The sequence below is a fragment of the Meles meles genome, chromosome 5 (assembly GCF_922984935.1).
Source record: "Meles meles chromosome 5, mMelMel3.1 paternal haplotype, whole genome shotgun sequence".
Taxonomy (NCBI): Eukaryota; Metazoa; Chordata; class Mammalia; order Carnivora; family Mustelidae; genus Meles; species Meles meles.
Genome location: NC_060070.1, coordinates 85,664,262 through 85,677,140, shown reverse-complemented (window position 1 = coordinate 85,677,140; position 12,879 = coordinate 85,664,262). Strand labels below are relative to the sequence as shown.

The window sequence follows — 12,879 nt, the reverse complement described above, 5'->3', positions numbered from 1 at the left end:
CTCCCCCAGAAGTGTTTTTCTGTTCAGTTTCTTAATCTCTCTGAGCCTCAGTTTCTCAATCTGAAAAACAGGGACAATAAAACCCATCAGTCCCCACTGAATTAAATGAGACAAAATAGGGAAAGTGTCTCTCATTAGATGTCAATACACATTATTTCCTTTCCCATCATATACTGTCAATAAAGCTGTCTCTCAGAAGTAGTAAAATGCAGCATTCTACCTGGAAAGGGTCTGTCTTCATCACCCCCATGCAGAGGAATTCCCTTGTTTTCTGGCATATACTTCCTGGTAATGGGCAAGGACATCAGCCGGATGTGATGGATGAGTGAGCGCCAGGTGTGAGCTCCAGAAAGCACTGGTTCAGGTGGTAATGGGCTGAAAGGTTGAATCACAAAGTAGGCAGTGAGCAAGATTAATCCCAGGGTTACAAGGACCTACAAGGAAAGACAGGGAAAGGATTAATAATTGTCCCAGCAAAAAAATATTTTAATGCCAAGAAAAAACCCCGCCTCTTCTATTATTTCCAATGTGCCTTAGAACTAATACACGTTCATAAACAAGTCATTTACATCCACTTCTGAAAGCATTTAAAGTTTGATTTTGAGAACTATGAGGACTGCAATGCTCACCAACCTTCTATCATATGAAAAATTATACAAAAAAAACCAGTTTAAAATACACACAAATACAGTTTAACTATAAACATATAGCTTCCATCTAGGATATTTAACAAAATAGTCAAATTTCCTAGTAACACATGGTAATGAGAGCAAAGGCCAATTTATTCACAGAGAAACTAAAGTTCAGTGGTGGAATCAGTGGACAGTAGTTTTTGGAGAGAAAGTTGAAGAATTTGTGTTGTATAAGGTAACTCCACATCAGAAAACATTTTTACCTTATACATAGCTATCAGGAGAGGATACTGGGGTGGCCCCCTCTGAGGTTCATTCTTTTCCAGGAGCTGTTGGATAAATTTTTCAATTGCCTTCTCTGACATGCCACACTGATGGCCTGTTTGTCTCACCAAATCAACAGTCTCTGAAAGTTTGTCATAAATGCTGAGCTCACTGGCGGCGAGATCCATGTCTTCCAATACAAAATCCCTGAGAGAAAGAAAATAAATATAAAAACAAAGATGGTTTCTTTCAAGTACTTCCTCCTCAAAGCTCCTTCCTTTAGAACAGCGCTTCCTGACCATCTGTGGGGGCAGGACCAGCTTTTGTGTTTTTCCTAATCCACTGCAAGCCAATGTTTTTGTAAAACAAAACCCATGTCTAGACAATGTCAAGTTAGTGGCATACAGCTTTTAGGTGTTTCTTAATTGTGGGGTAGTAACAAATGGTTTACAGATCAGTACTGCTTCCCAAACACTTTGAGGAATGCTAGTCTAAGAGCACAATAAATAAATGAAATGGGACTCTGAAACACTAGTACCAAAATGATTTCTGAAACCAATCACAAGCGGTCTGTTACCAGTAATATACTTAAATAAAAAGAAACACAACATGGAGTCTTGTTGATCTTATTTCTTTGCATTTACATCAGATACGCCTTTTAGCAACACAGGAGGAAGAACTAATCACTGAAAGCAAGATTTACTGTGGGGAACATGCAGATACTCTTTGTTATTGTTAGAGAAAGAATTTCAGGCAACACGGAAACCATGGCACTGCGTCTTCAGACCTTGTACGTTGCAGTCCTCATGCTTCTCCACAAACACGACTTTAGAAAATACCCTTTAATTAGTGTTTTATATACTTAAAAGACCTGAGATCTTTAATTTCAAAATTCAATTTGTTCTCATAGTTACTTCAAAGCCAAGTTGTTTCACAGTAGCCATAGAATAAAAGGTAAAAACTAAAGTGGTGAAGTATAATACTCTCTTGTAATATTTGTAAAATGCAGTCAAATCGTTCTTTTAAAGACTGCTTGTGTTTTTAAAAAAAAATAGTATTTCCTTCATTTATAGAAGGAAAAACAGAGGGGCGTCTGGATGGCTCAGTCGTTAAGCATCTGCCTTAGGCTCAGGTCATGATTCCAGAGTCCTGGGATAGAGCCCAGCGTCGGGCTCCCTGCTTAGTGGGAAACTTGCTTCTTTCTCTCCCACTCCCCCTGCTTGTGTTCCCTCTCTCGCTGTGTCTCTCTCTGTCAAATAAATGAATAAATAAATAAAATCTTAAAAAAAAAAAAAGGAAAAATAGGGCTTGGGATTTATGTTCTCTTCTATTGGTCTTTTCCCCCCTTAAATGCAGAGGTCCTCTTATTTCACATACCTGAACCCCAAAGTGCTTGTAACCCCCCAAAGCACTGACAGAACACAATTTAATTTTTTTTAGTAAGGAGATGCTGCCACCTGTAGAGCAGAGGACAACAGTCCTAGAGGTCAGCGGAGAAAAGCAGACCCACAGTGCCACCAGCCAGCGAGCCCCTCAGCCTATCTCCCCTTCCAGCAGAGCCTCCGAGGGACTGATTGACTGGTGCTCTTTATGACTCTTAACCCTTTAGTTCACTAGTTATGAAGTGGGCCTACACATTAGAATCACCTGGACAGTTTTTTTTTCCCTAAGATTTCATTTATTTATTTGACAGAGATTCAAGTAGATAGAGAGGCAGGCAGAGAGAGGAAGGGAAGCAGACTCCCTGCTGAGCAGAAAGCCCCATGTGGGCTTGATCCCAGAACTCTGGGATCATGACCTAAGCCAAAGGCAGAGGCTTTAACCCACTGAGCCACCCAGGTGCCCCCCACCCTGGACAGTTTTTAATGAATGCTCATATCTGGACCTCAACCCTAACCAATTAAATCAGAAACAGACTTCTAATGGTGAATTAACAGGCAGGGAATCTGGACTTTGAGGAACTGGCTGGGGGAGGGGAGAAACCCCCACACCTAATGAGGCTAAATCCCTTTCCCAAAGTCTTTGCTCTTGCTCAGTGTTTTTAATAGGCCATACAGGCTTTCATTTCAAGGTTCAGATAAAAGGATGGGTAAACTCTATTTAGAAATGTGTATTTTCGGGGTGCCTGGGTGGCTCAGTGGGTTAAGCCTCTGCCTTAGGCACAGGTCATCATCTCAGGGTCCTGGGATCAAGCCCCGCATCAGGCTCTCTGCTCAGCAAGGAGCCTGCTTCCCCCTCTCTTTGCCTCTCTGCCTACTTGTGATCTCTCTCTCTCTGTGTCAAATAACTGAATAAAATATTTTTAAAAAGTATGTATTTTCAACCAATAGTTCTGGGACAACGAGATATCCACATGTTAAAAGAATGAAATAGGACCCTTCCTTCTACTATACACAAAAATGAACTCAAAATGGATCAAAGACATAAACTTAAAAACTAAAATTATAAACCCTTAGAATAAAACGTAGGGGAAAATCTTCAGGACACTGGATTAGGCAATGGTTTCTTAGATATGGCAGGAAAAGCATAAGCAGCAAAAAAACTAAATTGGACTATGTTAAAATATAACATTTTTGTACTGCCAATGACACCTTTTAGGACAGTGAAATGACAACCCACAGAATGGCAGAACGCATATGCAAACCATATATCTGATAAGAGATTGGTATTCAGAGTAAAGAATTAGTACAATAATAAAAAGACGACCCAATTTTAAAATGGACAAAGAACGTGAACAGACATTTCTCCAAAGAAGATATACAAATGGCCAATAAATTCATGAAAAGATGTTCAACGTCATTAGCCATCAGGGAAATACAAATCAAAACCACAATGAGATACTACTTCACAACCACGGGATGTCTATAATAAAAAAATCATATAAGCTGGCAAGATGTTCAGCACCTGGAACCCTTGTACACTGCTAGTGGGAATATGGTACAGCTGCTTTGGAAAAGTTTGCATTTCTCAAAAATTTAAACAGAGTTATCATATGATCCAGTAATTCCACCTGTAAGTATGAACCCAAGAGAATTTAAAACATATTTCCACATACAAACTTGCATACAAATATCCAAGCAGCATTATTCATAACAGCTCAAAAATAGAAGCAATCCAAATGTCCATGAACTACTGAATGGATGAATAAAATGTGGTATACCCACACAATGAAATATTATTGGACAATAAAAAGGAATAAAGTATTGATACATGCTACAACACAGGTGAGACTTGAAAATATTATGCTAAATGGAAGAAGCAAAAGATAACTTAAGACTTCACTAATAAAATGCAAACAGTCAAGAATAGAGGCAATCTATAGAGACAGGAAGTACATTCATTAGTAGTTATCCAAGGGAGGGAGGGGAGAAGAATCGGGAGTGACTGTTAGTAGATACAGTGTTTCTTTCTAGAGTGACAAAAACATTCTAAACTTAAATTGTGGTGATAGTTGCACAACTCTGTGAATATACTAAAAATGTATACTAAATTGTGCATTTCAAATGGGTGAATTTCATGGCATATAAATTAAAGCTCCAAAAAGACATTTTTAAAATCTGTATTTATAGAATTTCAACATATGCCTGTTGTGGCATTTACTACACTACACTGCTATGATCTGGCTAAGTCACTTGGTCTACTTCATCCAAAAAAATAAAAGGACTGTGAAGTAGGAGGTTTTCAAAGACCCCTCTAGCTCTAAAATTTTAAGAGTAGATGAAGAGTTCAGGAATTAGAAAAAATACAATTCATTAGAAATTAAGGACTTATGCCGAATTGCATTCCTATACCACTTCCTGTTATGCCATCCTATATGTTAGGCATCATGCTAAGCATTCTAGAAACATTACCTTTGTAAACCATCACAGCAATCCCAGAAGGTAGATGTGACTTCTTTTATTAAGTTTTTAATTTTAATTCCAATATAGTTAACATACAGTTCTATCAGTTTCAGGTGTACAATATGATTCAACAATTGTATATGTGACTCGTGCTCATCACAGGTAAGTGTACTCTTAATCTCCTTCACGTATTTCCCCCATTCCCTCACCAACCTCCCCTCTGGCAACCAATAGTTTGTTCTCTATAGTTAAGAGTCTGTTCCTTGGTTTGTCTCTCTTTGCTTTCAGTTTTGCCAAAAGGTTAAGTGTGATTAATCCCATTTCTCAAATATTGAAACTAAGCTCAGAAAGGTTCCATAACTTGCTGGGATGTGAAGTCAAGTGTGCCTGACATCAGGGTTGATGCTTTTAACCTTTATGCATGCTGCCTCCCTTACCAAGTATTTTCCTACTCTGAGCTGGCAGTACAGAAACCACAATACCATGTCCCTCAATTATCACAACTGAGTGGTTGAGAACTGGAAAAGTGAGCAACTACAATGATTCCTGGAAAAATAAAGCAGTAACTTATAACAATATTTTTCACATCGTGATTTTGTGACTAGTGATTCCAGAGACAGAATTTTTCTGTTGAAATTAACAGACATTCTAAGCAAGCAAGGATAATGTTCAAACAAACCATAATTAATTACCCAACAATATCCAGTCAAAATCCATTAAAATTTAGTAAAGGGCCAGAAAAGAGAGCAGTGAGAATACGAGAAAAAATTCCAATAAAAATTCTGAAAGTGTTGGAAGGTGGAGCACATGTAGGTAGCCCTCAGGAAGCAGAGAACATCACATTATTGTGCCTTTAGGAGAATTGTGAAAGGAACAAAAGCCCAAGTGAGGAGAACTAACTACCATCATTTCTGATGACAATTTCACAACCTTCCGTAAACCTCTGCCTACTTTTAATACACATAAACATCTCACCAAACCCAGAATTTGTATTATAAAAACAAGGTTTTTTTTGTAATTCAAGTATATAATATTACAACACTGAATATATTTTTGCCAACTGTACATCCTTCTTCCTTGAGATTCTGACACACTTCCCAAGTTATGGGATGGATTATTACTAATAATTTCATAAAGGTTCTAAAAGCATATGGGGATCTTCATAATAAGCCCTCCTTTTGGCTTTGGTTAGACCAGTCATTCTCACCTGGGAGTGATTCAGGACAGGAGACATTTGGGAAGTCTGGAGACATTTTTTATGGTCACACTGGAGGGGTACAGGCATCTAGCAAATATGTTAATTAAACACACACAAAAAATGTCCCTTTGGGTTGGAATTTCATACTAGCAAAGCAGCTCCTTGCTGTGATCTGAAAGTCAGTCCTCAACACAAGGATTTGTATTAAAAAATAATAATAATAAATCTTGTCCTCTAAAAAAAAAAAATCGAACACAAAGTCATGGTTAAGTATCAAGCACGAGGGGACTGACTGAAATCAGCTGAGCCTTGATGGCAATTCCTTTACCTCCAGAAAGAAAGAGAGATCCAACTCTGGCAGGAATGAGCTTTGTCACAGAGGGAAGTTCCAAAGAGTGAGCCTGACTCCTAACAGTGGCTTAGACCTGCAAGGGCACAGGCAGGGTCACCAGCAAAATTATGAACATCAAGGTATCATGCACCACCCCGGACAGAAGGAACTGCTAGAACGTCTGGGAGTGGGATCCAGGTGCAGAAGTATTCAAACTCTTCCCTGTTGCCTAAAGGCACACCCCCAATTAGGAGACACTGCTTTAGCCAGCAGTTCTCCACTGGGGAAGAGTTTGTTCCCCAGGGGACACGTGGCAGTGTCTGGAGACATTTTAGATTGCCAAAACTGGAAAGGCACCATTAGCATCTAGTGGGTAAAGACTAAACACCCTACAAGGACAGCCCCTATACCAAAGAACTGTCCCACTTAAACTGTTAAGAGTGCTGAGGTTAAGAAATTCTCCTTTCAAGGGAGGCCAGGGTGGAGGTGAGGGGAGAGGTAAGCCAGGAGGCTGTTCGCTTCTGAAAGAGCATCTCAGGAAGAGAAGGAAGCCACTGACAGCTCTGATGAGATGTTCTCCACAATTCCTTCTGGGTCTCAGTCTAGGAAAAAAACAGGACAGAGGCATAGCTGACAGAATGACCCTGACAGAACTTATCAACAAAAATATTTAAAGTAGAAAACAGGTTAAGAGGTCAGAGTAAGGGCCGCCTGGGTGGCTCAGTTAAGCATTTGCCTTTCGTTCAGGTCATGATCCCAGGGTGCTGGGATCAAGCCCCACATAGGGATCCCAGCAGGAAGCCTGCTTCTTCCTCTCCCTCTGCCTCTCCTCCCCGCCACCCCCCGCTTGTGCTCTCTCTTGCTCTCTCTCTCAAATAAAGAAAATCTTAAAAAAAAGAAAAAAAAAGGTCAGACCTAATGTCAACTTCTGCTTTGTCTCCCCGTCTAATACAGAATTCCTTTAGAGTTATAAATATGTCACAAACACTGATTTGACATCACCCTGGAGGGTCTCAGTTTACCAAACTAAACAGCTGTGCCAGTTAGGCAACTCTGAGATGCCATACTGATGCATCTAGCTAAACATGAAAGGGAAAATGCTATATTTCAAAAAGAAAGTTTCAAAAGCCCATCTAAATATGTCCCAGGGGAGCCTAGGTGGCTCAGTTGTTAAGTGTCTGCCTTCAGCTCAGATCCCGATCCCAGGATCCCGGAATGAGCCTGCATCCCGCTCCCTGCTCAGCGGGAAGCCTGCTTCTCCCTCTCCCACTCCCCTTGCTTGTGTTCCCTCTCTCACTGTATCTCTCTCTGTCAAATAAACAAATAAGTAAATAAACAAACAAATACGCCATAATCTTCAATAGTGGAAACAATATCCCGAGTAATACTAAATTTTCTTTTTTCAGTACTAGGTTCTTTAGTGCTAACTAGCTATGCAGTATGATAAACCACTCCTTAGTGTTAACGAACAAATTCCATTCTATTTTATCCGGTGATTCCCATTAACTAAAGAAGTTCTACTAAAATGAAAAAAACATGGCCTCTGGTATAATAAAAACCACTAAAAAAAACCCCATCATATTTATTTATTTCTTAAATGTATTTTTTTAAACGAGTTTATTAATTTATTTGACAGACAGAGATCACAAGTAGGCAGAGAAGCAGGCAGCAGGCTCCCCGCTGAGCAGAGAGCCCCTTGCAGGGGCTCGATCCCAGGACCCCGAGATCATGACCTGAGCCGAAGGCAGAGGCTTAACCCACTGAGCCACCCAGGCACGCCACAAATATAATATTTAAAGAAAAAATAGTTGATGAATATTAAAATACGAGGATTTAAAAGAGCAGGAATTACAAATGTAAAAAGTGCTCAAAATTTACAACTGAGGGAATAGTTTTTTGCAGTTTTTTTTTTTTTTAAGATTTTATTTAAGAGAGAGAAACACAGCGAGAGAGGGAACACAAGCAGTGGGAGGGGAAGAGGGAGAAGCAGGCTTCCCGCTGAGCAGGGAGCCCAATGCCAGGCTCTATACGGGACTCCTTCCCAGGACCCTGGGATCACGACCTGAGCTGAAGGCCGCTGCTTAACAACTGAGCCACCCAGGCAAACCTACTTTTTTGCAGTTTTATCATCACTTGACTAAGTCCTCTTTCTGGACATCTCTGTCCGGTGAAACTTGGTGAGTCTGACATTTTCTTTGCTCACTGAAAATATGTCTCTTCCATGTTTTCCAGCTGCTTATTTTTGAAAAATTGTAAGCCTCCAGAAAAACGGAAATACTACAATAAACACTTGTATATCCTTCCCTTAGACTGACTGCTAACATTTGGCCAAATCTGCTTTATCTGTCTCCTCTCTGCTTTCGCCAGAATCATTTAAAAGTCAGTTGCAACACATCATGAAATCACTTCTAAATATTTCAGCATGCATCTCCTCAGAATGAGGACACTGCTCTACTTAATCATAAGCAAAATTATCATACCTACTAAAATAACTCTCTAAGATTATCTAATCCATGCCATAGTCAAATTTCTGTTTAAAAAAGGCTATACAGTTTTTTTAGAAACCCAAGATCCAATCAACAGTCACACATCACAACTAGCTGTCATGTCTCTTTGGTCTATTTAAATCTAGAACAGATCTTGGCCTTTTTTTTGTCCTTTATGATAGGAATATATTTGAAGCAGTAACGCCCATCCCATTTTAAAACTTATTTTTACCTGGTCCTATCCTCACCTTCTCTAGTTTCTATCATTAAAACAACAACAAACCCTTCCTCTCTAGAATTCCAGTGCTCATGTTTTCCCTCCCTTCTGAGCCAAGTTCCTTTAAAAAAAAAGGGGGGTGGCATCACTTCACCTTTTTTCTCAGATCTCCATTTGTTTACTAACCTCTTGAAATAATATTTCTGCCCTGCTCACACCGATAATGCTCTCACTCAGGCTACCAATGGCTCTCTACATGCCAAGTCCAAAGGTTTTGGATGTTTTCTCAACTATCACCTTACCTGACCTCTCTGCAGAACCTGCTGTTGCTATCTATTTTCTCTCTCAAGTGCTCTCAAACCTTGGCATAACTCTCTTTTCTCAGAGACTATACCCCTGAGTGTGGTATTTATCAGAGTTGTCCTTGATCTTCTCATTCCCTCTATGGCTTTAACTGCCATCTATTAGTGATTCCAAATCTCTTCTCCAGTCTACAACTTTCCTGAACTCCAGACCCATCCATCTACCTACCTGCCAGACACCATGGCTGAAATTTCCTACTGTCTCTTACATGTAATGTGTCCGTAATTGACTATTTTCCTCCCTGCAACGCATTTCTCCTACTATATTGCTTTTTAATTAACAGAAACACCAGTTCTCCAAATTTAAAACCTCTCTTCCACCTTCCTCATCACCACCAATGAACCAATCACTAAATCCTCAATTCCACCCCCTGTATAGTTCCCACCTTCATCATCTCTCCTTTAGCTCTACATTAATGGCAGTTAAGGCCCTCAATACCTCTCCCATGGACCATCAAAAAGATATATTTTATCTCTACACTTCCAGTCATCCTTCTCCTCTCCAATTTGTCCTCTACTCTCTCCACAAATTATTTTTCTGAAACACAAATTAGTTGATGTTACTCATCTATTTAAAGCAACTTCCTTGGGGCACCTAGGTGGCTCGGTGGGTTAAAGCCTCTGCCTTCTGCTCAGGTCATGATCCCAGGATCCTGGGATCGAGCCCCACACCAGGCTCTCTGCTGGGCAGGGAGCCTGTTCCCGCCCGCCCCCCTCCCCCCCTAAAACCACCTCTGCCTGCCTCTCTGCCTACTTGTGATCTCTGTCAAAGAAACAAATAAAACCTTTAAAATAAATAAATAAAGCAACGTCTTTGAGGGGGTTCCTGGGTGGCACAGTTGGTTAAGTGTCCAACTGTTGATTTTGGCTTAGGTCATTTCCTCAGGGGTGGGAGATCAAGACCTGAGGCCTACCGTGGAGCCTGCTTAAGATTCTCTCTACCCCTCTCAAATAAACTAACAAATAAATAAATAAAATAAAGCAACTTCCTTGAATCCCCACGACCTGCTATGCAACAGTATCCTTCTTAACAGTGGGTTAAGAAGGCAAATGGAGTTGGAAAAAGATGGATAATTACTTGATCTTCCATCTACTGTGTAGCCATAGCAATATCACTTAATCTAAGCCTCAGAGTTTTCATTATTTTATAAAATTTTGTTTAGGGGGGTGCCTGGGTGGCTCAGTAGGTTAACCCTTTGCCTTCGGCTCGGATCATGATCTCAGGGTCATGGGATCGAGCCCCACATTGGGCTCTCTGCTCAGCGGGGAGCCTGCTTCCCTTCCTTTCTCTCTGCCTGCCTCTCTGCCTACTTGTGATCTCTCTGTGTCAAATAAATAAATAAAATCTTTAAAAAAAAATGTTGTTTAGGGATCATAAGATGAGGAATGTAAAACATGTGTCCCAATAACCAAATTTAATATTTAGTAACTGTCATAAGATGAAGCCCAAATTATTTAGCATTGGCCCTTTATGACCTGGTCAACTGCTTACCTGTTCAGTCTCATTTCCCATTCCTTCTTCACATGCTTCACTGCCATACCATTTCACATCTTTTTGCTTTTGCACAAGTAATTTCCTCTGCTACAAAGTCTAGCTCCCATACATTCCCAATGAGTGAACTCCTTATTCCAGCCTTGATGTTTGCCTTTGAACCTTAAACATAACTCAATCACTCTATATTATACCTATTTCCATGTCTCCTTACACTACATTGTTTTTGTTGAAAAGAAAATCACAGGTGCACCTGGGTAGCTCAGTTGGTTAAGTTGCCTGCTTCTCTGCCTACTTGTGATCTCTGTCTGTCAAATAAATAAATAAATAATCTTTTTTAAAATTAAAAAATAAAACCTTTCCTTTTCTGTACCCCTTAGGAGCTCCCCTCTACTTGCTAGATGGGATGCTGCCTGATTAATGAATTAATAAAGCCAATTATATCTTTAAAATTTGCTCATTTGAATTTTTGTTATTTAACACTTGAAAGCGAAGATAAATGGAGAAACAGAAGAAACTAAAAACAGACATGAAATTCACCTCAGGGACATGAAAACTGATCAATGTCTACTAAGCAAATTTATAGAAAAGACCTAAAGTGATCATTCTTTTCCCAAACTAACTGATCTAATACTTGATTCATTTTATCTTTTATTCTTCTTATTCTTAAAAATACATCGACCTAATAAGGATTTAGATGAGATTAGGAACCTCCCATTTAGACAATCTGTGGTGTTGTGGGGCAGCTGTAGAGGACTAGGGATTCAAAATGGGTCTGGAAAGTTGTTTTGGTCCAAAGCAGAAAGACCTAAGAGGGCAAACAGGGATACTCTTTGTTATGCAAGTTGGACTATGTGAACTTCAGTCAAAACTTCAACGTAGCAAAAGTTGCATTTCCGTTGTTCTTTAGGAAAAAACTGTGATAAACTCAAATACACACTTTTATTAAGGGAGAAGATTCCACCATGGGAACAACCAAATTTTCACCCTGAAGAAGTCAGAATAGTAAGTATCTGGGAGTAGTTACTACTATAAAGTGATGACTGAACACTTTAAACGTACTCGCGAATACCAAGGCTATACAGACTCTTAAGACGGGAAAAGGTGTGCCAACAGGGTTAACGGTCTTAAGACACTACGGAACACGATTTTTGTACTAAAAGGTGATTACAAACAGCTCATCGGGTCAATAAACCAGATCATTACAACTTTCTGAAACCCTAGATGCTACTGTTATCACATACCAACTACACACTTAAAGAAAATTCCTTAACAATTATTAGAAAAAGATGGGGGGGGGACTACTCCCAATATACACAAAAAAATCCTAAGTCCGTCAAAAGGGCAGTGAAATCTAGACTTCGAGGCGCCAATGTTTTGGACACCAACGTGACGCCTGCGAAACAGGTTCGAGCAGGGTCGACCTCACTTTGCTCGGCCTCTCGGAGCCAAGGAAAGAAAAGGTCTTAAAGGGAGTCAACATCGGCTTGAGGTGGGGTGGGGGGCGGTGGTATGAGGGGCAAGTTGCCGGGGACGCAGGCAGTCTGCGAAACACCTGAGGCTCAAGAAATGGGCTTGAGCAGGGGCAAGGGGCTGCGCGAGGATGTCACAGACGGGCCCGGCGGTGAGGCTGTCACAGCACGGCCTCCCCCCTCCCGGCCTCGGGCCCCAGTCACTCACATGCGGGGCCCGCGCCCTCTCGGGCTCCTCCCGCCTCCGGGACAGCAGCCGCCCGGCGAGGAGGGTAAGCCGACAACTTCCTGCTTCCGGGCACGCAACCCGGAAGCGACTCCCGCGCCACCGGCGAGGCCGCGCGACCTAGGGTAGCTCCTTCTTCACGCCACGCGCTTCCGTCAGAAACAGAACCCGTGACGTTGCCCCGCGCGCGCGCGCGCGAACTCCCGCGATATCTGGAAAGCCCTGGTCCCTGCTCCCCCTGGCGTCAGGTTCTTAGCGTGCGGGTTCTTTACATTGCATGCCAGGGTCTGTGCTCTAGTCGCGCTCAACCGGGACTTCGCAGCTGCGCAGATCCGTTCAACAAGCTTTTACTGAGCC

At 41.1% G+C, this 12,879-nt stretch overlaps 1 protein-coding gene across 3 annotated transcripts in view; it reads right to left on the bottom strand.

Annotated features, from left to right (window-relative positions):
- C5H6orf89 (chromosome 5 C6orf89 homolog) overlaps window positions 1-12,661 on the bottom strand; it is a 34,837-nt gene extending 22,176 nt beyond the window's left edge. For 2 of the 3 annotated variants that reach the window (XM_046004979.1, XM_046004981.1), the window contains exons 1-3: window positions 12,505-12,661; window positions 896-1,103; window positions 221-434 (exon numbers count right to left, since the gene is read on the bottom strand). In XM_046004979.1, coding sequence (XP_045860935.1) covers window positions 221-434; window positions 896-1,103; window positions 12,505-12,506 — 424 coding nt within the window. In that variant the 5' untranslated portion in view covers window positions 12,507-12,661. Of the gene's footprint in view, window positions 1-220; window positions 435-895; window positions 1,104-5,945; window positions 6,087-12,504 lie in introns of those variants that run through there. The other variant, XM_046004980.1, reaches the window with a different exon arrangement.
- Window positions 12,662-12,879: the final 218 nt, after the last annotated feature.